Source organism: Anguilla anguilla, chromosome 9, assembly GCF_013347855.1.
Source record: "Anguilla anguilla isolate fAngAng1 chromosome 9, fAngAng1.pri, whole genome shotgun sequence".
NCBI lineage: Eukaryota > Metazoa > Chordata > Actinopteri > Anguilliformes > Anguillidae > Anguilla > Anguilla anguilla.
In genome coordinates, this window is record NC_049209.1 from 46217300 (window position 1) to 46243817 (window position 26518).

At 47.9% G+C, this 26518-nt stretch overlaps 1 protein-coding gene and 1 long non-coding RNA gene across 3 annotated transcripts in view; both read right to left on the reverse strand.

Moving 5' to 3' along the window:
• Positions 1-7892: 7892 nt before the first annotated feature.
• Positions 7893-16009, reverse strand: LOC118235536. Its single transcript, XR_004766872.1, has 3 exons — positions 15253-16009; positions 13282-13383; positions 7893-9652 (listed from the first exon to the last, which is right to left on the reverse strand). It is a non-coding gene; the product is annotated as an uncharacterized LOC118235536 (long non-coding RNA).
• Positions 16010-16680: 671 nt separating this feature from the next.
• Positions 16681-26518, reverse strand: part of tgfb1a (transforming growth factor, beta 1a) — a 12130-nt gene continuing 2292 nt past the window's right edge. The window contains exons 2-7 of one of the 2 annotated variants that reach the window (XM_035435105.1): positions 22576-22845; positions 21354-21431; positions 21049-21196; positions 20601-20751; positions 20065-20175; positions 16681-18920 (exon numbers count right to left, since the gene is read on the reverse strand). In XM_035435105.1, coding sequence (XP_035290996.1) covers positions 18873-18920; positions 20065-20175; positions 20601-20751; positions 21049-21196; positions 21354-21431; positions 22576-22845 — 806 coding nt within the window. In that variant the 3' untranslated portion in view covers positions 16681-18872. The remainder of the gene's footprint in view (positions 18921-20064; positions 20176-20600; positions 20752-21048; positions 21197-21353; positions 21432-22575; positions 22846-26518) is intronic. The other variant, XM_035435106.1, reaches the window with a different exon arrangement.

Sequence of the window (26518 nt, forward strand, 5' to 3'; positions counted from 1 at the left end):
AAAAAGTTTAAAAAAAAAAAAACCTGGTCTCTATTTTAACGCCGTTTTTTTTCTAACTGGTGTACTACCCTAAATAACCTGAGGGGGCACCAAAGCTCCATTGAAGGCCTGCTATGCGATGACTCACTCTGGTAATAATATTGCATTGCGTAACCTTTTTGCGGAAAAGGAACATGGCTGCAGCTATGTTGTGCTGTAGGCCTCCATCTGGGAACACTGGGATTAATATTAGAAGGCTTTACCCTTTTCAGGAGGGTAAAGGACAGTAAGTTTACAAGCTGCAGGTGGGAGATGCAGCGCTGCTTATTAGCAACGTGTTAACCCCACGGCTAGGCAAATGTCCATGAAAAAGAGGCCCCCGCTGCCACCGCCACACCACACCCTTACACCTCCCCCAGCCCCCCCCCCCAAATCTGTTTGAAGTGGCTGAGCGCTTCCTGCCAGCTGGACTCTCAGGGAGGACTTATGGGAAACCAGAAAGGCGAGCAGGGAGGGGCGGGAGTCGCAGGTGTCTGTCCGCAAACGATCGCACTCGGGCGCTGTTCGCTGTCTCACAGTCTCTCAGTCTCACAGTCTCACAGAGTCACAGAGTCACGCCAGCCCCCGAGATTCGCGCTTCTCGTCAGTGCCCCCTCCAGTACCCCACACCCCACCGGGCTGACCGGACCAAGCCGAACCCGCGGGAGTCGCGGGCGCAAGGCGTTTGTCAGGCAGACCCGCACAGCTGCTCAGCGCCCTTCCGGCTCCCCTGCCATCTGCCAGGCACATGTGAGAAAGCTCGCGCTCGGTCCTGCTGCCGTTGTGCTGACCCACAGCATGTAAACCCGTTTGATCGTCGGTTCACATCCCTGGGGGTCGAGAGCCCATTTGGGATGGTTTTACGAAAAGTGAGTCACAAAGCCATAAAAAACGTCTTTTTTTTGTTGTTGTTGTTAAAGTATTAAGAATATTTGAAAAACGTTTTCATTACACGCTATTGCTCTTGTGTGGAATATGTGACTGTCCAGCACGTTAAGTATGTTAACTTTCTAACATAGATATAGATATTTTATACATATACATATACACATATATATATATATATATACATATCTTTCGATATATTATAATCTAAAGTTGGATCATGTGTGAGAAAATGCTGCCAAAATTAGAGTATGAAGCTGAGAGATCCACAGCCTGAACTGGCTAAAATTCTTAGAATTCTTTAATTTGACAGCAGAATAGTTTCTTGAAGAAATTCAGGTGAAGTACCTTACTCAAAAATAAACGAGTGGCTCTCCACTTGGGAGTTAGACATCAAACAAACAGACGCGCTGTTTTATAATCACTGCCCTGCGCAGACGAAGACGACGTCATGGCGGAGTTTGATACACTTGCTGTTTGTTTCAATATAGTGGAATTCTCATTAAAAAAAAAAAAAAAAAAAAAACTTGCTGAGTTTGCAAAATGGGCAGTACACCCTTTTTTTAAAAACTCTTTGAACTGTCAGTCACTTCCTTTTTGTCAGTCTGTTCACCGTCTTCATCAAAGACACTCTCCTTAAAAAATAAATCACATGTTCAAAAGCCACATGTTCAAAAGCCACTCAATATGTGAAGAGTACACGTGAACTTTTATTTTTCAACCAAATTTAGCCGGGTTTTCACTGAACGAAGATGGTATATACCTCGCTATATTTGGTTGAAAAATGAAAGTTTTTTAGCCAACTTGGACATAGCCAGGTTATACCTTGGTAAAACCACCTGATCTAAATTGGAGTTAACATGAGCTAACCTAGTCCATTTATGTCAAAACCTCTCTCAACCTAGATTTCCAGCCATCGAGACAGCCCAGATTTCATCTAGATTCAAGCTCGTGTTCATTGGGATGCTATATCGCTGTATCAAATGTTTTGTTTTCAAATGTGAAAATTGTAGTTCACAAAAAAGTCAGTGGCGTGTGAAAACGTGATGATGCAAATGACCCAATGTGACCTATTTTTTGTTTGCATGTGGAAATTTTCATTCCCATGTGAAGAAAGCCCAATCACATGTGAAAATGTCCAGTCGCATTTCCTTTTCACATGAATATGTTAATTATATCAAATGTTTAAATTCATGTTACTAAATGTTTTAATGTTAAATTCATGTGTGAAACTGTGACTTTCACATGTGAAAAGGCTAATTTTCCATGTCATTTTTATCGTGAGGGACTGAGGAAGCCTTTCTAGCCAAAACATCAGCGTCCTCATGTCACTCTGTTATGTAGCTTTGCAGGCCACACACTATAAATGGTGTGAAAAGAAAAGCCTGTAATTTTCTTTCACTGCCAAGACAAGGTATGCGAGTGCCATATGAGGACAGCGAGACAGACCGACAGACAGACGGACTGACACAGAGTCCCGTCTGGAGTTCCCTGACTCACGCGGGATTTCCCATGAGAAAGAGAAGGCCTGAGGTGCGTCGTGACTCATTTTCACCCCCCCCCCCCCAGCCCAGCCCCCCCCACCCGACTCCCAGGGTCATACTGAAAGTGTGAGTGAGCCCGTGCGAGCTAACTTTCACTCCTTAAGGTCCGTCACCCCAATGACATCAGAGACCGTCCGCGCCTCACCGCGAGTCGCGACCTGGAGCGGGGCGACCCTGGCGGGGGGCTTCGGGAGAGCCGGGCCCGCACTCGGAGCGGGGGGAAGGAGAGGGGGAACTACTGCAGGATAGCATAACGGCGGTTGTGAAAGAGAGGACTGGAGCCAAAGAAGGAGAAAGAGGGAGAGACGAGTGGGTGTACAGACGACGGGAAGAGAGGCGGAGAGACAAAGCGGGAGGTAAACAGAGAGAGAGAGAGAGTTACCCGCTGCTGCGTGTCAAATCCGCGGGGTGGGAGGCTTGAGAAAATTTAAACAGTCGGTGGGAGAGGGAAGAGTGTGCCTAGTCAGACTTCGAAGGAAAAACGACGTGGGGAAGAGACTGACGCGGGTCGAGGGTTCAAAGCGGAAGCTCCGAAATGCCAAGGGCGTGAGCCGGTGACGGTAACGGACCGGGGGGGCGGGGGGGGGGGGGGGGGGGGGGGGGGGGGGGATAACGATGGGTCAAATCATATCCCGCTCAGACCCAACTCGTGACCACGCACGCCATCACCTCCCAGCTCACCCGCGCCCATACGTGGACTGAGTGAGCTGTACAGGAACGCGGTGCCATGTGTGTGTGCATGTGTGCGTGCGTGCGTGTGTGTGTCAGGGATGTGTCAGTCTCCTGGGGGAATGGGGATGACGAGGGGTGTGGGGGGGTTAACTGGATGGTATGTGCTGAACTCAAGGTACTACCCCTGCTCTCCTGGGAGGGATGCCCCCCCATGTTGAGGCACTGACGGGTCCAAGAGTTAATGGCGTCGAAATAGCACAGGCGTAGAGTCATCTAATAAACTCACTCTCCGTACCTCTTCATCCTTTTTTACTTTCATCGATGGGAAGAGTTAGGAGGGCCTCTGCCGTTCGGGGGGCTGCATATTGGAAACACATGTTTGTTTGAAAGCCACTTCAAACGGCATTTTTCATTCCCCCAGCCCACCCGTTTTTTTGTTCTTTCTTCCTCTCTCACCTTCTTTTTATTTCATGGTTCTTTATCTAAGATGCAGTCAGGAACTTTCCCGCTCATTTCTTGCCTTCAGACCACCCCCCCCCCCCCCCAATCCTTCTCTCCTGTCAGGGGGAGTATGTCATGCAGGAAACCTTGTAATTGTGTCATTCCTTAATGGTTTTATTCATTAATTTCTCCCATTGGTCACGTTCCTGACTCTCCGTGTGAGGTTTTTCAGATCCTTTCCAGACCATCAGAGCTTAATTTGTGTTTGATCATCAAGGTGGGATGACCTTTGCCTCTCAATACAGAACTGCGGGGGGGTTTCTTCAGAAAGAGGAAGAGAGAGAGAGAGAGACCTTTTGACCCGTAACCAGTCCTTTATTGGCACAGCCTTTGCGGTTAAAAGTCTAAATATCCAACACATTTCAATAAATGGGTGAAATGACAAACCCCCTCTGTACATATATGCAACTCCCACCCTCCCAAACACACACACTCTTTCCCATTTTCTGTACCATCCTACAGTACATGGGCTGTCAACAGTGTCATTACCGAGATCACACATCTCCACTTCAGCCTCCGTCATCCTCCATCAAAGGACATAACTAAGGACTCTTGTACTACACTGTATAGTACATCTCCCAGTCCCCAAATATCAACATATCAACAAAATTCTCCAAATCCGAGACCATTTTATTAGAGAGAAAGAGAGAGGGCAGGGCAGCAGTGTAGTATAATGGGTAAGGAACTGATCTTGTAATCTAAAGGTCACAGGTTCGATTCCTGATGCAGTGTAAACGCTGTGTAAAAGTTGTGTAAGTCGCCGTGGATAAGAGCGTGTGCTAAACGCCTGTGATGTAATGTAATGAGAGAGAGAGAGAGGGGAGTGGGCGATAAATTCCGAGTGGTAGGAAACACTAAAAACAGCGTGCATACCTGACCAAAATGTTTGACCTCACTCCTGCCCGTGCCGCTGCCCATGCCACTCGATATTGGCGCTGCTAGAATCGTCCTCCTCCCCAGAGCCCTCCCCCTCTCTGCTCCCCCCACCCCCCCCCCACCCCCATCTGTGCTTTGTCTATTAGGGAGGAGAGAGGGGAAAGAATGTTTATATTTTGCGGAGCGGCTGTTTACATTTCTTACCGAGCCGTTTCAAATATAGACGAAGGTATTCGCCCCCGGTTGCTGCCAATGAGGCTCTGTGCAATACATAAAACCCTGGAATGCAGAACAATATGCCAACTGTCTCCGCGTTGGGCAGAGAGATAGATGATGAGCCGGGCTGACCAGCTGACTCTCAGAAGCCAATTATGAGTAGGTTCTCTGGGAAACGGCAGTGGTCGAGGTTGTTTTTCATTATGAGGGAGACTTCCACTGTACTGCGTGGAGGGGACAGTGCTAACACGCATCAGTAACAACAGGTTTTTGGGTAGAGTTTGCGACTCTAACTATCCCTCCCTGTCTCAAAATCCCCACCTACTGGGCATTTTTTCCATCAATAAAGTTGTCCCCCAGGTCTTGGCCAGTCTCACCTCTGGCACCTTGTTTTAATTAAGGTTGGGGCCAATCATGTGACCTCGCGTCCAACGCCGAAGCCTCGTGTGACTATTTTAAGAGCGCGCGCCTGGAGGACATTACTGCCCGATTTGGATGATTGGAAAAGTTTTCCCGGGCCTGGAGACCGTATCCATCTCCCAGATACGCTGGCACCGCGGGCTCATTAGGAGGGATTAAGGGAATCATTCTGCAAATGCGTAATTGACTTAAATAAAATAAACTGAGTGGAAAAAAAACACCCAGCCAGGGAGTGAACCTGACCTCATCGCTCTGGAAGGATTACGCCTCACGGTTTTCCCTCAGTGTTTACAGGAGCTATTTACAACGGCGATCGCCATGAGAGTGTGAGAGAAAGAAAAAGAGAGAGAGAGAGAGAGAGAGAGACAGTGAGAAACATGATTCAGGGGCCATTACCCCCACGTATTGGATTGGTCTTCGCTCTGACTATCCGTCTGTCTGTCCTCCCCCTCTGTCTGTTTTTGTGACGCTACCCCCTCCCATCTCTCCCCTCTCCCCCCTCTCCCCCCTCACTCCCCCCTCCCCCCTGGCTTCCGTTAGCTTCCTCCCGCCATCGTCCCCTGTATCTCTTCCGGCTCTCTCCGGCCCGCCACTCTCCTTCCTATCCCTTTTGATGTGTGTTGGGAACAAGAACAAGGGCCAGGGTGCACGCCCCAAACAGGAAATGAGAAATTTAAGAAAACCAGACCAGCGACTGTGCGCGTTATGAGTGTGTGTCTGAGTGAGCGTGTGTGTGTGTGTGTGTGAGAGAGAGAGAGAGGGAGAGAGAGAAAGAGAGAGAGAGCAGAAAAGCAGGGGAGATGGCAGATTAAGAAGACATGCAGGGCCAACCCAGAGGAGGGGAATAACAGAAAGGAGGTTAGTGAAAGTTGACCAGTATCACCCACATAAATACACGCAGGCAGAAGGAGGAAGCCGCCCTCTCATCCCAAAATTCTGCACTCTCATTTCCCTGTGATGTCAACCTTTGAGCACCACGCGCCACCGCAAAACGACAAACACACTCCCACTGTCTCACACGCTCGTTTCAGAAGCCCACCCCAAACTTCCCGCACCTTCAGGCAATGACATCACCCCCCCCCCCCCCCCCATAACAAACAGACCTCATCAACAATGGTCTCTTCTAGTGCAGAGGCTCAGGCTACACTGGCGAGTTTTTCGTGTCGTTGGTCAGTGCTCGTTCCCTGTCAACGATGGCTCTCTCTCTCTCTCTCTCTACACACACACACACACACACAAGAGCAGCAGCCCTGCGCTTGTCTGAAAACCCACGGTGGTTTGAACACAGCTAATAAAACCTTTCCTTTTTTTCCACAAGTCATCGTGAGACAGAGAGGAGGACGGTAGCGGGCCCGGGAACGTCCTTTCATCTGGCTGTGTGGCCTCAGTTTCACGCTAGGCTAACGGCAGAAGCTTGCTAACGCGCGGCGGCGGCGGTTGTTGTGTTTACGCATCGGGCCACCGCGCTTCGCATTTACGAGCTATTAGCCGAGGTATACGTTGCACGGCGCGAACCGCACGGAGGTCTCGTTCGCTGATTCAGAGCATCTGGAGGTGCCCTGTTCCAACCAGGCACCCCGATAGCTGCGCACACTGTGCGGTTTCTAACCCTGTGGGAACGAAACAAGAGCGCAACGCGCTTCTGTTTAAAAATTTACGCAATGTTTCGGATTTACTGCCGTGAGCTCCACGCCAGTTAATAGCCCACCGTACCTGAAAATAGAGGATGCTATTAGCAGCTTCTTTAGCTAATTAGCTCGCACACCTGTGGCGATGTTTTGGAGTTAGAACATCCATTAGTACAGAATGCCCTTTCACTGATGAAGAGGATATGTCAAAAATGTTTGACACTTTTATCCTCATCTTTACTAAAACGCATTGAGTGTGGATCTTTTTTTAAAAAAGTGGTTGCCGAATACCTTGGATCTATACACCTCTGCTTTTAAGCAGAAAGCTGAAATAATGACGTAGTTTTTATTCAAAAGGTCGGTAAGCCCGGCTGAGCCATAGCAGTCAGGTAAAATTTGCAAAGATGGGCAAACCTACTTTGCGGCAACAGCCACATTCTTTCCCTGGAACATATGGGTCTGTACATGAAAAGGGAAGGGAGGAGGGGCGCGGTGGGGGTGACAGACAGACGGACGGCAGAGAAAATGAACGTGCGATTACATCCTGACAGCCCGTGCGAGCGTCGTTCCAACCGGAGAAGGATGCACGCAAACACGCACGAAAAGTGCACGCACGCACACATTCCTGAGTCAAGGCAGATTACTTACTAACTAATTAACTAACTAACACACACACGCACACACACACACACGTGAACGCACACACGCAGACACACACACACACACACACACACACAGACAAACGCACAGACACACACACACCGCACACACACAGATACGCACGCACGCACGCACGCACACACACACACACACACACACAGACAAACGCACAGACACACACACACACACACACACACACCGCACACACACAGATACGCACGCACACACACACACACACACACACGGCCTTGATTAAAAACAAAACACAAGCAGACAGAACAGGATTCTGGGTCAGAGGTGGCACTGCTGTCATTTCATATTCATTCAAGTCCCTCTTTTCTATACCCAAAAGAAATATAAATAAAATATCTATCCCTAAAAATATAAGACAAGGCATGTATCAGGAATATGTGAAAAAGTGCATAAACTTTATTTTTCATGTATGAAAAATTATTGGAAATATGCAAGCATTAGTGCTGTTTCATGATTACAAAAGAGCTCAGAAAATATTTGGTAAAAGAAAGGAAAATGTACAGTAATGGTGTATGATAAGTTACAATATTTTGATATCTGTATTTTAGGTGTTGTATTATGCAACACATTTTAAATAAAAAACATTACATATAAATACATGTTTTTTAAATAACTATATTACATACCTAAGTTAATATCATCAGAAATAGATGGTATATCACGACATTTTTAGTCACGTGGTGATTTGTGTACAACTGATAATATAATCTTCATGTATCAAACTCAAAAATGGAAAAAGGGAGGCACACTTTTTACAATGCCAATGATATATTGAGGTGTGCTTCTTGTTGTGGGTTCTCCTGGCTCTTTTGAGGAAGTCAGGGGTTTATTTTGAAACAGGGTGCAGTTGCAGTCCGGATTCCTTTTCTGTGAAGTGCCAAATTTAACATTCTTTTCCTCTAAATCTTATTGAAACCCCATAGAATATTTTGCTAGTTGGTTTAATATTTGGTTTTATCTCAGGACTGGATTTTGACATCCTGGATTTCTCTTACTTTGACGCACAGTTAAATGTATGTATAAATGCATAACATCAGTGTGTTTTTTCTTCAGACACACAGTTTTTGCAGGTTATTATAGTGTTTTCTGAACTTGTCAAACTGTGTTTGTGAAGATTAAGGAGTAAAACGTGCAATAAAGCTTGATTGCTGATTGAATCCAGATCTGCGTTGTGTTACCTTTGGCAGTGTGTGAGGCGTGTGGCAGTTCTAGGGGATTCAACTCTAATTCGTACCAGAGGTGAGGTCATCCAGACCACCCGTCGAAGCAAACGGGTCCCGTCGTCTTGAAACGTTGGCAGGTAAACACTTCTGCTCTATGAAAGGAGAGTCCAAAATACGTCCTCGCAAACGATTTTGCCGCCCTCTCCCCCACACAACCCCTTCAAGCCACTTACCTCCGCTGGCAACCGCTTCCGACAAACAAAATGAGCGAATGACCTCAAACTGGCCGGCGAGTGTTTTGCGAGCGATTACGTAACTGAGCGTGTGCGCACCTCACGTGTCCCGTTGCCGTAGCCTCTGGGCTCCGTTTTTACTGTTGTAGATTTTCAGGGCTGTACCTCGCTGGGCCTCTTGCTCCCAGAGTTATAAGTGAAAGCTCAGTCACTCCGCCATTTTCTTCAATCAATGGAGAAAATCCGCATCCTAATTTACGGTTTCTTTTTCGGTTTGGTTTGCAAGAAACTGTTTGCTGGTGGCACGATTGTGCTATGCTCTTCTGAGAAGCTTTGGATTGTTTTACGCTGAACAAAATAAAAACAGGCACCTGTGATAAGCAGGCCCTAACAAACTGGCTCGATGGAGCCAAAATGGCGCCTTCGCTGTCTCAGGGCAGGGGGCATTTGCTTCCGCATATTTCTATCTGTGTTCATCTGTGTACACGCCAGTGCCAAACTAATTAGTTGAGACTGGCTCTAGACTGCTGAAGTGCTCTAGCACCAGCCTCTGTGAGCTTCAGTGTCCTTGTGTCTTGATGTGGAGCAGTTTTGATACGTTCCATGTTGTTTTATATCGCTCAGGGCTGGATGCTGGGGCCGGTTGTTCTCAGTTACTCTGGACTGTTCCTACCTGTTCCGAGCCGGTTTGTGATGATCTCCGTGGTCCTGGATTGGATTGTTCCGGACTGTTCTGATCTGTCGCACGCTGCGTTTTTGCGCTGCTCTGGGCTGTGTCTCCAGGCTGAACTACGTCGCCCTGACTGGAAAAATCAAAAACAACTGAATTAAATTAGGACTCCGCGCTGAGGTCTGGGTTCAGTTAATAGCCCCTCTCTCTTTCCATCTCCTTCCCCCTACATGTGTATTTGAGGGGGGGGGAAAGGGGGTAGGTGGGTAAAAAAAAAAAACAGCCCCCTTTCAGCCCCCTACATAGCCTCTGGCCCCCTCCTCCATCACAGTTTGGAGGAAGTGAGAGTCTGAAATGACTCGGCTTTCTCTGACTCGACCTTCTGTGACTTTCCCCGGCTGCAGCTGTTTTAATTAGAACACAAATACTTTATCTGTGTTTGCTCTTGTATCTCTACAACCCACATGCCTGTCAGACCACTGTGACACACAGTGCACGTACTTGCACACACGCACACTCTGACGCAGACACGCATACACACGGATGCATACAATCTCACATACACGCACACACACACATATACACACACTCACAAATACACACATACTCACAATTACACACACTCTCACACACATACACACACACACACACATCCTTTCAAAGTTAAAAGGATTGTGTATCATAAACAGGCGGAATGGGAAAAAAGACAGGAATGTGCTTTGCTATGCGCTGGGGGAATTCAAAGAGGACAGCATGTGTGGGTATGTGCGTATGCGTATGCGTGTGAGAGTGTGTGTGTGTGTGTGTGTGTGGATATGTGTGTGTGTATGGAGGGGATGGGGGGAGGTGTGGGAGCACAGGCAGTTTGGGTGGGTGGTGATGAATGATGAAGGGTTATGCTGATCTCACTCCCCTTAGCCTGTCATGGCAACAGGAGAAGAACAAGCTACAGGCTACGTTCCCCCTGTAAAAAGCAGGCAGTAAAATGTGCAGTGTTAATTCGACTCGAGCTGAGTACATATGAGTCCAATGAGGACCATATGCACTCTGCAAAAGTTAATTTAAAACTTAACAATTTACTGAGCAGGCAGTACGGTGAACAGCAAACTCTGTTACAGTGTTTCCGTAAAGTAACCATAGAAACGCTGGAAGCGTGATGGGATGTCGGGACCTCGCGACTCTCCCAACAAAAGGGACTGTACACTTACACCTCTGTAATTTTAGGGTGGAAGCGCTTTTTGGAGGGGGATGAGGAAACAGAACCTGGGCGTGGTGTGCCGTGCCACTTTCAAGTCAAATGTGAAGATTGCATCAGCATAATATCCAGACTGAACAAACAGAGAGTTTCCTCGCCATTACACAACCGGTGGACAAAGACGGACAGTGTTGCCTCGACGGGAACGCGTCGAACCGACAACCTGCAAGCAATTTGTACCCTTTCTCACGCCCCATGTCAATCAGAGCGGCCGTTGCCGCGGCTGCAGCGGGACTGTGCGCGTTTCGACCCACGGCAGAACGTGATTGGACGTAATTGGCGCTGGGTCCGCTCCCACAGGAAGGCGGCTGATCCAGCACAGCCCAAGCGCTGAGGGCAGAGCTGGCCGAGGCCTGGGTGGGTGCGATGAGGCAATGGTGAGGAACTGCCCGACCCCCCCCCCCCCCCTCGGCCTTCGCTGTGCGCTGCGCACCGACCCCCCCGGGACTGGGCCATTTGTGGGCTGAGCCTTCCTGGAGATTCGCTTAAATATGCGTGGCTCGAACCCGGGCCCCGCGGTTTTTAGACCCCCCACTACACCCCCCGCCTGGGAACCGCTGCAGAAGCTGTGCACTCCCAGTCGCTAAGGGACCCATCAAGGAACGCCAATTGTTCTGCACGTTCTGCAGCTGCTTTTGCTGGATATATATAGGGTGTGCGTGCTTGAGTGTGTGTGTGTGTGTGAGAAAGAGAGAGAGAGAGGGAGATAATAAATCAGCAAATTTAAGAAGAGAATGATGAAATAATTGGTAAAGCAATATAGACATAGCGCAGAGTCCCATGGAGAACAGTTTGGCACAGAGAAAGTATGGAGGAAAAGAGAAGGAGGGAGAGATAGATTGTGTCAGTAACAGGAAAGGAAGGAGTGGGTATGCCAGGAGGAGAGAAAGTATGTAATTCCATTCCTTTATGAGAGGCAAATACCAATGGCGCTTGGATCGCATTCTGTAGGCCATTGCTATCAAAACAGCTCAGCAATGAGAAAAAGCAAGGCTGCCACTGCAATATCACTTTTCACCCACTTAAAGTGACATGGGAATGAAATTTGATCTGAAGGTAAAGAGCCATAAAAAACTGAATGAATCCATCTTGGATTTTTTCATTAAAAACAAAACACAGTCGCTTTTCGTAAACAACTGGGGAAAAAAATCCTGTATTATAAAAATGAATGTTTTTTTTGTCAAGCTTACACAGCTAAAATCCATAGAAAGGTTTAGGCTTATAGCTTTTCAACCAAATAATATTGTGCCTGGTAACAAACAAAAGCCAGCATTACATTACGTGATGTGGCCACCATAATAAATGTCATGAGATACAAGCTAAACAAAATTCAGATACATTTATATAAGATAAACTTAATTACCTGGCTATATTACAGAATTTATTACAAATAGTGATATGTTCTTTTTAACAGGTATATTATTTCACTTTGATAACTCACCACTCACCTAGCTGGACAACCAGTACAATTTCATGAAATTTCTTTGGACTCTTTGTACTCATATGCAAAGCATATGAAACATGAACTTTTCAGAGAAACCACAGCACTCCCACCCCACACCACCCACCCGCCCCCCCAACTTCACTGTATATAAAGAAAGATTTAACCTGTCAACATGATATATGGCCTGATGCTCATGGCCAACTCTGTCCGAGCAAAATGGAAAGCATTCGTTGTCCGGATCAGACCGTCATATTTGATAGCGCTGTGTACTTTGGAAAGTTTTCAAAATGGTCCCAGGGAAGTGTGTTGTAGCCATTGTTTTTATAGAAAGGCTATTTGTCATAAAAAACATTCATTTAAAATCATCATAAACCTAGTGGAAATATTTATTATTTAAAAAAACTACACCCATATGGTCCCTTGGGATAATTCACATTTTAAGTAATCTGACCACTTCACTTCATATTGCTCATAATTTAATTATCGCCATAACAACCAATCTTCGCATGAGCTACTGAAAGGAATAGCCTGAAATCTGCTAAGTAGCAAGTCTGTTTCTAACATTTTGTGTTTAATTCTGCCAACAAATAAGAACAAATGAAATTAAATCCACATCGCTGCACTTTAAAATGGAAATTGCTTGGCTGCTGGAGCTGAACTGAGATACATTTTATTATCGCAAAGTGGATTGTTTGTGATCTCAAATGGCCGTCTGTTCCTGTTGCGAGCCCCGTTGCCAACCCATTAAAAAAAAAAACATTTTTGAGCTGCAAAGAGAATTAAGACAAGTAGCCCTCACAAGCCGAACTACGCACATAAAGACAGACAAACGCAAACATGTCCATGGTTAAAGCTGATCACACATCTTCCTTTTGGTGTGGGTTGGGTAGCATTCTTTTGATCTATGTGGCTCAGTGCATTCAGTGTACTGTAGGCCTACTTCACAGTGTTGGAAGTTATTATTACATGAACAGTAGTGTTGCTTGCTAAGATTTGGACAGCACCTTTTTGGATTGGATTTCCATGAGTTTCTTGTTTTCATAACTGTTGGGGTTTTTTTTACCTGGGTTGTGTGCATCTTGCCCTGCTCCTCTTCTTTGTCCCTGTCCCCTATCTCTGTGCGATGGAATGATAGGGAGTAAGGGAGCTTCTTCAAAGTGCCCACCTGCGAAGACAAGAGTGGAACTTGGATGGATGAAAGAGGGGGGAAAAAGAGAGAGAGTCATGGTCTACCAGCTCAGACCACGATAGCCATCTCTCCTTTCTGCGCAGGTGTTAAAAGAGAGCCAAAAAAAGAAAGGAATCACAAAAAAGAAAACAGGATGACGGGTGGAGAGGGACAGAGAATCCGGATAGGGGAATGGAAGAGGCGGCGTTGTTTAATATTGGGGAACATTTAAGTTGGATTCCCATTAGGTTGTGGGAAACAATTATGACAAGAACTTTGATCAGATAGTCTTTTGTGAAGATACTTTTTGCTTCCAGACAAGTTTTGTCAAAGACACAGAAAAATATTCAAGATATGTGGCATGTAAGATCATTGGTGACATTCCCTTATTTAGTCATAAAGAACCATTTTACCGAGTACACATAGGGAAATCTGGAACATTGCTAAGTTTCCCAATGCAACTGCAGGGAATAACTCTCCAGCATTTAAATGTTTTAACTGGAATACAAAACTGTTTAGGAAATTTCCCTTTTGACTTTACCCTAACCTTCTGGGAATATACTAAGAACAAAAAATGTTAGCTTCGATATGACAGGGCTATGAGGCAGGTCTTTAAGGTCACAAGCCTTGTGGAACATCAATTATATAAGCCTCCTTTTAATGGCTACCTCCAGCACAAGATCAATCCACGCATAATTGTGGGTGTCATAGCCAGCTCCAAGTGGCTCGCCAATTTTAAAAGATACAAACAGCTAATTATTTTTCAGAACCAATGACAGGGTAACCACAGTCACATTCAACAAGCTTATATTTTGGAAATTGTACTCTCTTCCTGTGAAACATGCTACTAAATATTAATATCAATAAATAAATAAAAACATTACGGGGTAATGTAAAAGTCAGTTTCCCTGGTGGTGCAGCATGGCAGAGATGACGATTGCTGAAATAATTGTAATTGACCCGATTATATCATTTTTAATCCAGTTGGACCCAGTTTACGCCTAATATTTCCCAGATGTGACGTGAATGGGTTTCACAGAGAAGCCGTTTCTGTGAACGGGCCTCCATGCTACAATACCGCTACCCTTTCCTTCCAAGAAGCTGAGACGTCTTACTGGAGGAACAGAACAGTCTTGTTAATTCTTGTAAGAACTCCAAAATCTGCCATCTCCTGTAATTAAGTCCATTCCTGCTTCCTGAGAAGCTTGTATATGCTGTTGGCTTCAGGTCAGGTACTGTACCATGGGTGGCTGAGAACTACCTCTCAAAGCTCCTAAATGTCTCCACACTGTATCATTATAACGAACCGTGGACGCAAAGCACTTCTTGTGTGAAAGCAAGGGTGTATACTTTAGCGGTATAGCCACTCCTATTAATAGTAGCCCTAGGGCTCCAGTTTACAATTACAGGAACTGTTACTGCAATTCCTCTATTTCTCCATCGTGTTCGAATTCTTTCCCCTTTGTTGCAATATTGATTACTGCTGTAACATTGATTGCAATATTGATTAGTACTAGGAGCATGGCATCTAAGTATTTGAGCAATTAACACTATTTAATTTGTGTAGGTCGTGAGTTTGATCAGCTTTGGAGTATAAATAGCATCATGCTCTATTGTTCTGCTGCATATTTATATGTTCTGTAAGATCCGGTAGTTGCACATGAGTGTTTTCGCCTTACTGGCATTTTAGCATAAGCATCTGTAAAACGAATAAAAGGTGAACCGTGCAGAAAATGTAATTTGGCGTCTCAGAAGAAAAGAATGGCTTCTCGTCTTCTCAGAGTGCCTGAAGCCAGCATTAAAAAAAAAAAAAACACACACACCTGTTAAGTGAAAAATGGAGACAGAGAGAGGAGGGACACGTACGCTTTGTCTTTCCGTCAGGACCTTTACGTTCGCACTCCAGAAGATTTACGATTTTACGACCGCACCTTTGCGTTTCCCCTTCACGGAGAATGTACCAGGTGTAACCTCTCCCTTTGTGGGAAGCTGTCACGTAGTTCCACACTCGGATAATCAGTCAACAAAGGAAACCCAGGCGTGTTCTCCCAGAAGAAGGATAGCTTGCATTTTGTCTCCCTTGGCGATGTAGGGGAAATTTGGAAGCGATGCCGTTTCTATGCGGAACTTTTATTTGCTGTCCAAAGCTTGATTGATTTCTTCGGAACATCGCCGTCTATGTGTATGGAGACGAGAGTTGGCCGCATTGCAGAGCATTCCATTCAAAAATCTATAGTCACGTTTTCCATTGGCCATTTGGCAGTTAAAACTGGAGGCAGGTATTCCCTTTGAGCACGTCCATTCATGACAACATTTCACCGTTAACAGCATCAGGCAAACCACAGGAACGTCAGGAGGACTGAGTGTTTTTTACACACCTACACACTTGCAAATGAACTCGCTCTCTGTGCGTACTGGAGAATTTCCCTAACAATACAGAGTTGTGGGCAATTTGGGTATCCCAGGGAAGCGGCAAGAGCTTGTTATTCCACACAGTGTGCGGTATGTGTGTATGTGCGACTGACTGTGTAAAGTGGGCGTGTGTCTCTTCGTGTTGTACACAGTAAAACATCCAGGGTCATATGTACTCTGAAAGAGTTGACTGAACATTGAACAGTTTACTGTGTTTGTGCGTGTGTGCGCACACGTGTGTGTGTGTATGTGCTGTGTGCGTGCAGGTGTGTGTGTATTTGCTGTGTGCGTGCGTACGGGTGTGTGTGTGTGCTGCGTACATGCGGGTGCGTGACCTCACACACAGCCTGTGTCGGAGAGTTCAGCGTGCGCGAGTGTTCGTGTGAGACAGCGAGTGTAATTTTTCCATGCAGTCACCACCCTGGGTAACTGAGTGCAGTGCGTGTCGAGGCCTGCCCCAATCATCTCCACACCGGCCACCGCACCGACCCGTCAGTAACCCCCCCACCCCAAGCTGCCACCCCCCCAAGCCCCCCGCGATGCTCCTGACTGAGCCCGCAGATGGAACGCTGAGAACTGCGCAGCTGCTCTGTCCCTGCCTACCCCTTCTCCACATGTCCCACAACCCCCTGGAGCGGAATTATCCTGGTGCCAGGAAACGGGAATGCCAAGCCAGCTTCGCAAAAACAAAAAAAAAAAGACCCCCCTGCAGAATACTCATACACCTGCGTAACTGAGACCTGACAGACAAACAGACAGTCAGAAGCCAGTCAGACAGAGAGACAGACAGACAGTCAGAAGCCAGTCAGACTGACAGACAGACAGACAGACAGACAGAGGAAAGGAACAGAGCTCTGAATCCATACCACGACGAAAAAGGACCAAAACAAGAGGAAACCGTTTATTTTTGTTTCATTCACGAAAACTTGTTCAGTAAAGGCACGGTACTCTAAAGATATTTCTAGCTTGTAAGATCACTGTAGCTGGCAGGCGATGCTGTAAATAAGGAGACAGAGATAGCCAGTGCAAAGAAAACAAGACCAGGTCAAAACCTAGTATGTGGCTGGACCTAATGCACTTCAACCGGCCGACCAATGGTGTAACTTAATAACTCGGCCAACCAATGGTGTAACTTCATCACTCACTCAGTCACTCAGTCACAGACATTTGCGTTTGTAGGGCTGGCCCCGCTGTTACGGTCCAGCCAAAAAGAATTAAATTTTCAGAGTGAATCTGATGGATGTGTCATGGGTTTTTCCCCAAGATTAGCACCTGGAAACAATTTAATCACACAAGGTGTGTGCCACCTCCAGCCTTTAAACACAAGGTGTGTGCCAGCTCCAGTAACCAGGAAAAAGGACGCTGAACGTTTTTTAACGAACGTATCTATAATTTAACCCTGCAGCATGTTGTAAAGACCAATGTAAAGGTGTAAAGACTATGAAATAAAATGTGGATCTGTTTAAAATAGTGACAGAAAAACACAATGAATAAAGTTACCCACCCCTCCCCTACACTGCCACCACAAGTACACCGCTCAGCTCTCAAACCAACCCGACAATTAACATTCTAGCACTCGCAATACTATTATTGATGTTATTCAATACCCCTATCAATACATGACACTTAATAAAACTTGGAACAAGCGAGGAAGACATTACAGAGACAAAATTACTATAGTACACCAAACAAAAAGAATGAAATCAATTTTAAAAACCATGAAATTATTGAGAGCTCACAACCCAGAACATCCTGGGATGGCGTCTCCTACACCCGTGTCAGGCAGTCGAGCTGTGACGGGGATGGGGGGGCGAGGTGGGTGCAGGGGAGTGGGGGTCCTTTGGTGATGTTGAGTGTAGAGTACAGTCCGTTCTCCTGGGCCTGTGGTGGCCGGGGGGTTGGTCCAGCGATGCCCGGCCAGGATTGGACGGGGAGACGTGGCCTGCGGTCTACGCCATCTTGGAGGCGGGGTTGCGTCCAGCGCCCGTAACGACAGCCAACCAGGTCTCTCCCGCCAGGAAAGCATCGTCAGCATGGCCGGCACCAGCTGTTCGTCCGCCTGTCTTACTTTACCGTGTGCTAGCAGGGCAATGCCTCTAAGCGCACCATCGGTTTTTTGGGCTAGCGCGCTCACTTCCATGTGAGGCGCGACCCGTTAGGCCCAAAGGAGGAACTGACCCGTCGCCGATCAGCACACACCGACATTCTGAGATGCGAGGTGACCTTTCAAAAGGTTTTCGGCTAAACCAAGATTTTTAGGAGCGCGTGGGATTAAGCTCCTCTCGTGTAGAATCAATGGACCTTATCTGCCTGAGTGCCTTATTTGTTTGTCCCGTGAAAGCAGAAGCCTTTTCCACGGAGACTGGCTGTGTGTGCGTGCTGCGTTAGTGCTCTGCTCCTTAGAGAACACAGCATCATTTTCCTACACTTTTATTCTGCATGAATGTAAAGGCCTAATTGTAAGGTAGTAAGGAGGGGCAATTAGAACCTTTTAGCAATTTCAGCCATTTTGTGACACAGTCCTCGTCATGCCAGTTCAGTGTATTTTAATTCCTATTGACTACGGTTTACAAAAACTATCGTGGCAAGTGCTCACTCACTTAAAAACCACAAAGGTCAATTTCTCTCCCACCAAGTTTCAGTTCCCCAAAACAGCAAATCGCTTTTAACAAAATAAATTAATTTGAATCTATAAACAGACAACTGCTAAAAAATAATAATAATAATAATAAAACAATTAAATATTTCATATAAAAGCTTAAAAATCGAGTTCTTTGTACTGTCCCATCAGTTCCTCTGTTGAAAGGACGGAAATTAAAAATTCCGCAGATCCGCTCCCGATTGTTCTTTTCTTCCTGGTGCTCCGTCCGCTCGTCTCTGTTCTCCGCAGTCCTTCTCTGTACATCTCTCCATCCTTCCTTCCTTTCCTCTCCCTGCTCCGTGGCGCGCGGCATGCCTCCCTCCCTCCGTCGAACGCAGGAGGAGGAAGGAGAGGGAGAGGGAGAGAGCGAGGGAGGGAGGGAGGGAGGGAGAGAGAGCGCTGGCCAGGCGGAGCTCGCGGGAGAGCGGTGGCTTTAGCTACACTTGCAGGACCTCACGATCATGTTGGACAGCTGCTCCACCTGCGGGGTCGGAAAAAAGAGACGAAGCGGTCAGGGGAGCGGCCCGGGCTGTGAACCGCGGGTTAACCAACAGCGAAATCGGAACGGTGTGGAACAGCAGGAATAATATCGGCGTCACGCACAAAAGTGTACACTGAAAACGGGTTTCGTTTTCTTTGACTTCTCTACGCACAATTTCCCAACCAGCCCTATGAATATTATATACCAAAACGGTAACATTCGATAAAATACTTTTAACTCTGCACATTAGCACAGTACATTTTCACCCCCATTCCTTTAAATCTCTATTAGAGTTTATTTAACAGTGAAAAAACAAAATAGTCCAAAATCCCAAGTGGCTGAACCATAATTTTGTGTTGACTAGTAAATAAAGAAACAAGTCCTTATTCTGTTACTGTGAATTCCGGTTTTGGAGATGCAAGGCAAGTGTAAAAAAAAAAAAAAAAAAAAGAAAATTAATAAAGTTCTAATCTATTTGTGTGCATATTAACAGAAAATGTATTATGCATTACTACACGTAGCCAAATGTTAATCAGATACAATAATAATGTAGTGAACATGTGTGTGTATGTATGTATGTGTGCATGCCTGCATGTATGTATTTATGTATGCATTGAAAGTTCATAAAGGCATTACATGAAGAGGCTGTACTGTACATAAATAACAGATAATGGATTCATCAAAAGGAAAGTCCCCAAAAAAACAAAGCAGGCAATAACCAGCCTGTGACAGAGCTCTGCCGTTATAAAGCACCAGCTGCCAGGCACGGAGTGAACAGTGTGGTGTGTGGTGAAACAATGGGGCAGTTTCATTCTCCGTGGGGCCTTTTCCACCACCATAAAAAATTACCCGATGAAGAAAGAGCTCAGCGCTAATCACGGGATCATTAAATCATTACCTCAGGCTTAACCACTGTTGCGCTACAAACGGTTATTTCGCATTTGTGAATCATTAATCGCATTAGTAATCATACCGTTCAATGATGTGAGGCAACAGAATGATTGGCATGAGGGTGTGACACATGTCTAATTAAAGTCTCTAATGGATTATTACATTTGTGCGGTCTGAAGCTTAAATATTGCTAAGGTCTCCTTTATTGGAAATCTTATCGGTGACGGTGGTGATGTCGTTGAGAAGTACTGGCCTTGTGTTGCCTTCCCACGTAGTAGAGGATAGGGAGGGGGTCCAGAACCTGGGGAACACAGCAGGGCTGGGCAGAAGCCCCGGGGTTGTGATGCTTATAGAGAGCCAGTATCTGTGAGAAACAGAGAGAGAGAGAGAGAGAGAGAGAGAGAGAGAGAGAAAGAGAAAGAGAAAGAGAGAGAGAGGAACACTCCACTGTTTACACTCGCTTTGAACGTCACAGATCACAGAAGTCTTCAGTCCTACAAAGTCCCCTGTGTTTCCTACTACCTCAGTACACTAGCGTGGCAGTTTTACACAGACAACAAAGGTATCATGAGGCTAGCCAGCGTCAATGCTAGCGAGGACTCAGACAAGGGAAAACCCCGGAGAATGTCATACGACAGTTACCCGGAATCCCCCTAACTCTACACCCTCAACAGGGGCATCCTGTTATCCCCGAGAGACAAGCAAACCATCTGACGTGAGGGATATGACAGTCCCAAAAAAAAAATTCCCCGCCATTTAAGCTCTCCTCTGTAAGCAGTCAGTGGGTACCTGGGAGTACTTGTTGTCGGCGTTCCAGATGTAGGTGCAGGAGCCCATGCAGTAGTTGGCATGGTAACCAGCGGGCTCGTGGATCCACTTCCAGCCCAGGTCCTTGCGGAAGTCGATGTACAGGCTGCGGACGCTGCAGCCCTCGGACCTGCTGGGTCGCACGGGACCATGGGAAGGAGCAGAGTTGAGACACACAGGCCTAATTTTCAACGCGCATGGTTTGGAATGAGAAGGAAGTCTAATGATACAGGGAAAGTCCACGTGGCCACTGAATGGCATATGTTCAAGGTTTTTATTTGGCAATGAAAAGTAATGACATCCAGCATAGAAAAATGTCCATCATTCCCAGCTTTGGTTTGGCTTGGGAAGGATAGTTCTGCTTTATTCAAATGTAGGTATACAGTGAAAACAAAAGGGGGCGGCGGGGGGGGGGGGGCTGGAGTCTTACTCTGCGCCAGTCTGGTCGGTGCCTGGAGCCCGTTTCTTGCGCGAGGTGAGATGACTGACACGGTCCGCAGGAAGTGACATCATCAGGATGTGGGGCTTCTGCATGTTCTTGGCGAGCTTGCCGATGTCCCCCCTCTGCTTGCCCATCCCTGCCCAAAAAAAAGAGGCGTGGTCAGACGGAAGGAACCCGCCGCGTTTCACGAGCTTTCCCGTTTGCTCTAACCCCCGGCTGTTTGGCTATTCCGAGCAGCCGTCTGAATTCTGTTTTCCCAAAAGGAAAAGGGGAGGTCCGGGAACCTGCCGTACCTGAAATGGTGAACTGGAAATTCTCCATGGCCTTGCCACATTCGCAGTACAGCTTCAGCTGGAACCACTGCTCTCCTTCTGTGTGACACGCACACGAGAAAAGTCAACGTCGCGTGGCAAATGATGACATCGTGCACGACAAAAAGGACACGATGCAGCAAGTACCATAATTACTCTGTGATGATTGAAAGTTCGTGAAAAGTTCAGGATGACCATTGTGATGCACTCTTCAGCTAGCGCATTTCATTATGGCAGTAACCAAAAAACTTAATACCAACTCAGGTTTGGTATTAAGGCTATAACATGTACTCACACATTAATATGTCCCAAACAGCCACAATCAAATCCAGTTTGCTAATCTGGTTTGGTCTGGTTATTTGTATACACTAGGTTGATTTGGATACACAAATTATCTGTGAGAATTTTCTACTGTGAAACTGAAACATGAAAACATGTACATGCTCTCACATAGCACCACTATATCGATCTCTGATATAGATATGACCACAAATCCAGATTCTTTAAATATAATCAAATTATTGTGTCAGGTTTCTCTATGGTAACACTTTAGGTGGCAGTTATGTAGCATTTATAAAACCTTAATATTGATTCCTATGAATTAATCTTTTTATCCACTGTCATAACGAAACCACTATCTAGATCATCAGTGATGTCATTCTTTATTACGTGTTTCATAAGAACTCCCACTACAAGTGTCATAAAGACTTATGACTAATCAGTGGAAAACACAATGACGCTATTTAAGAATTTGACACTTCAGTATATATTCAGTGTAATTGTGATGGCTGAACTCAAAGTTCATACATTCTTGTTTATGACTGCTTATAACCACTTACAGCAGCATGACATTTTCTCCACCCATTTAAGTAAAGAGATGTCATAACTGCATCACAAATGCCGGACAACTTGCATGCTTATTCGGTAATGACAGCTTCTAAAAGTTAATTTCACCACTTTAAATAAAGTGACACATAGCTTTATAAATGCTACATAGCTGCCACACAAAAGAAAGAAATAACTTCTCTGCTGTGTATATCCAATTTTTTAATCTTGAAGGTCAAAGTAATCAATTTCAACAGAGACAGCCAAATACAGTGTGTGTGTGTATGGGGGGGGGGGGGGGGTGAGGTAGTCGAGAAAAAGCCTGTCATCGCGGATGAGGTGCTTGAGAATGGCGTGACCGTGCGCGGTTCACACTGACCAGGAGCCTGTAGCCAGTCCTTCACGGTTTGCGTGACGTCGAACGACAGCCAACGGTCGATCCAGCCGTTGGAGACGAAGCGCGATCCCAGGTAGCGGGCGCGGTCCCCCAGGCCCTGGTAGAGCTCCAGCCTCTGCTCGGTGCCGGGGGGCATGCTGGAGCTCTTGATGAGGAGCCGCAGCTCGGCCAATGAGAGCAGCCGGGCGCCGCCCAGGCTGGCCCGCATCTCGCTGACGTTGAAGAGTATCTGCTGCCCCGTGTTGTTCTCGCCTGCGGAGAGCGGGGGGCAGAGAGAGGAGGCGGGTGAGGGGAGAGAGAGAGAGAGAGAGAGAGTGTGAGAGGGCGAGAAGAAGAGAGAGAGACAGAGAGAGAGAGAGAGAGAGTGTGAGAGGGCGAGAGGAAGAGAGAGAGACAGAGAGAGAGAGAGAGAGAGGGAGTGAGAGAGGGTGAGAGGGAGAGAGAGAGGGTGAAAGAAAAAGAGAGAGGAGGAGGGCAAGAGAGGGCGAGAGACAGAGGGAGAGAGAGAGAAAAAAACTTGCTTGACTTTTGGTGTTCCTTTATTGAAACACTAAATTTTCCACAACTACCTTAAGAGAGAGAGAGAGAGAGAAAGAGAGAGCGAGGGAGAGAGACCAAGCGGCGATCCACGCACCGCGAGGGGGCTTATCTAAATGAGAAGCACCTGCGCAGCTGCCCTCTGAAGTTCTGCGTACGCACCGTCCATCCGCCCCCGCCTCGCCCCCGCCCCGCCTCGCCCCCGCCCCGCCCCGGCCGGGCCGGTGCAATTTTCCGCGCAGCTGCTCACGCAAAAAGCCGCCGCGGGAGCAGTAGAATTTGGCCCGCGGGGGGGGGGGGGGGGCGAGGAGCTACGAGCAGCCAGAGCGTCCCCAGAGCGCGGGGGCCCGGGACCGGCGGACGAGCGGCCGCCGGGTGCTTTTTAACGAGCGGAGCGAGGGCCGGGCGGCGTGCGATGCGGAGCGGGGGGCCCGCCCGCCAATCCCGCCGGGGAGCGGCGGGAGGAGACGGCCCGCACCCAGGCACCGAGGCGCTACGGGAGGGCGTGGCAGTGTTTAATTACAGCCTGTCATTACCTCGCCCACTAAGAGAGAGAGAGAGAGAGAGAGAAGGGAAGTCACTGATGGGAGAACGGGAGGATGTGAAAGAGAATAAGAAGCATGGGAGCCATGCTTCATGGGGGAAGACAAAAAAAACTCAAAAGAAAAGAGAATCGTGGGTGGAGGGAAAAAAAAGGGAAAGACAGAACCCTGCGTGTGTTCAGATCCTTTTTTCGGGTCTGGCCTGGCCCCAAACCCTGCTATATGTCCCTGCCTGTCTGAGCCCAAATTATCCTGGGATCTGCGTCAGTAATTACACACTCCCAGGGAGAAACGGCGGGAGGGAGAGCGAGGGAGAGAGAGGGAGAGAGAGGGCTCCAGGAGCAGGGCCGTACCAGGCCGTACCATCGCAGCCAGCCCCAAGGAGGAGGCCTCTCCTGACTCAGAAAGGTCCTCAGAGGCCCTAATCTGGGCCAGAGAACTTCAGAGGCAGAGAAAATGCTTCCGCAAGCAATTTAGAGAGAGAGAGAGAGGGCTCCAGGATCAGGGCCGTACCAGGCCGTACCATCGCAGAGCCCCAAAAAGGAGGCCTCTCCTGACTCAGAATGGTCCTCAGAGGCTCTAGTCTGGGCCAGAGAACTTCAGAGACAGAGAAAATGCTTCCGCAAGCAATTTAGAGAGAGAGAGAGCAAGACGGCGACAGAGAGAGAGAAAGAGAGAGAGAGAGAGAGAGGAAAGCCTGTGGGAGAGAGCGAGGGTGAAAGGTTGAGGTTGTCGGTGGTTGCGCACTGCTGACCGAGAGATTGCAGTCTAAGGGCAAGCCAAACCCCAACGCCGTAATTACCGAAAAAAAAAACGCACGCCAAAAAAGTTCGGTCTTCAATCTTCAAGTCCTAATTGGACTCCTTCTCCTTCTCTTTCTCAGGCTCGACGGCTCAATTTCCACTGGTCCCAAGCGCCATGTTTCCAGGTCAACGCCGCAAAACACGGTTTGGAACGGGGGAAAAACATCCTGTGTGCGCACACGCAGCGGTCATTTCTAGAAGCGCTGGAGCCCGAAGCACGTCGAGAGACCGCACTTCCAGGTCACGTGGGACAACAGCAGAGCCGGGGCGAAGCGTGGAGAAGTCTCACTAACTGTATCGAACAGCACTGTGGGGAGTCTGTGCCCCCCCCCCCCCCCCCAAGACTGAACAGGCACCGCACAGACCCCGGGCAGCGACCCCACGTTGGGGCGGGGCGGGGCGCGGATCCGGTCCGTGCGCGGTAGGGTCCGGCCCCGCCCCCCTGGCTGGGCGTGGGGTGATTTGCGAGCGTAATTCCGGGGCCTCGCCACAGGTAAGCCCGGGACAGCTGTTGTGACAGGCTGGGAGACGGCTCTGTAATTACGACAGGGAGAAACGGGATTCCAGCGGGCTTAAATACCTGCCTCGGCACTGCGCTCCACACCTCCTCCCTCTCCCCCTCCCTCTCTCTCTCCCTCTCTCTCTCTCGCTCTCCTCTGTCCATCCCCCAATCCCTTCCTCTATCCCCCATCCTCTCACACGCCTCTTCCTCTCTCCTCTTTCTGTTCATTTCTGTCCATCTTTCCGTGCGCCGCAACTCAGTTGCGTCGCTGGCCCTTTAACGACAGAATGCGTGTGTGACCCAACAGGCCTTCCAATGTACGTGCAGCAGTGCAACAAATAAAAACGCACAGCGGACAAGAATGCATCCCTTTAGGCACACTGGAATTAAACTGGAAATAGACACGCGGGACATAATCCCCCGAAACGGCCCCTCTTTTCGCTGATTATCTGGTGAATGAAGATAAATTGGACGCGGTCGAGGTTTCCGCGCGGAGCGTTTTAATGCCTTAATGGCCGCGGTTCATCAGCGTCCCTCCAACGCCAGCGCGGGGGGGGGGGGTTTTAATCGGCTGACGTTCAAAACCGCCCTCCCAAAACGAGGTCCGACCGCAGGGGGAGACATGCACGCACACGCAGGCCCGCACGCGGGGGGGCGCGCGCCGCACCCCTGTACCGTGCGCACGCGACTCGCACGCGCGTGCGCGCGCTTACGAGAACCGAGTTACCCGTTCGCATTCACCTTAGCTCACCTTTGCCCTGATTAGGCGCGATATCTAGCATTCCATCAGTTACTGTGGTTTTATATCTATGGTGAATTGAGAGCCACATTACACATGGTAATGACATTATAATAGCCATATTTAATTAAATACCTTTACCCCACCGTCTGTATCCTGCAGGTTATTGCAAGTTCTCTCTCTCTCTCACACACACACACATACACACACATCACTAAGGTTTCCAATGTAAACCCTGAACTTCAGTAAATATGTAACTCAATGCCTTTATTAAACCTATGCTAATGGTATCTCACATCTCAGTGCAGGCGCCTGTTCAATCAAACTCGACGTTGAAATGACAAAGAAGCACATTCCTGTGAAACGCGAAACGAGGGAAGGGGGGGCTAGAGGAGGGGGGGCATTAATTTAAAGCAGAGACCTAAAGACACACAAGAAGAAGCGAAAGCTCATTTTTCCCGTGGCCTTGTCACCAGAAAAAACCCTCATTCACTCTTACTGACGCTTCCTTCTGATTGGAGGAATGGGAACAGAGACTTGAGTTGGTCGGAGCGCCGCACGGACACAACGCAAACCTGCCATTCAGAGAGCAGGGCGTACCACTAAGTACCAAGTGGCAGCCCTAGAGAAATGCTGCTACTGCCCCCTGTGGACGGAGGGCGCGCTGCGGCTTGCTGGAGAGCCTTATTAGGGCAGAAAGCGGGAGAGGCACGGGGCGGCGGCGGCGCGGGCGGGAGCTGGGACGTGTTGCTCGGAGATAGCGGACCCGGCTTCCTTCAGGGGGCTATTTATATCGGACCCC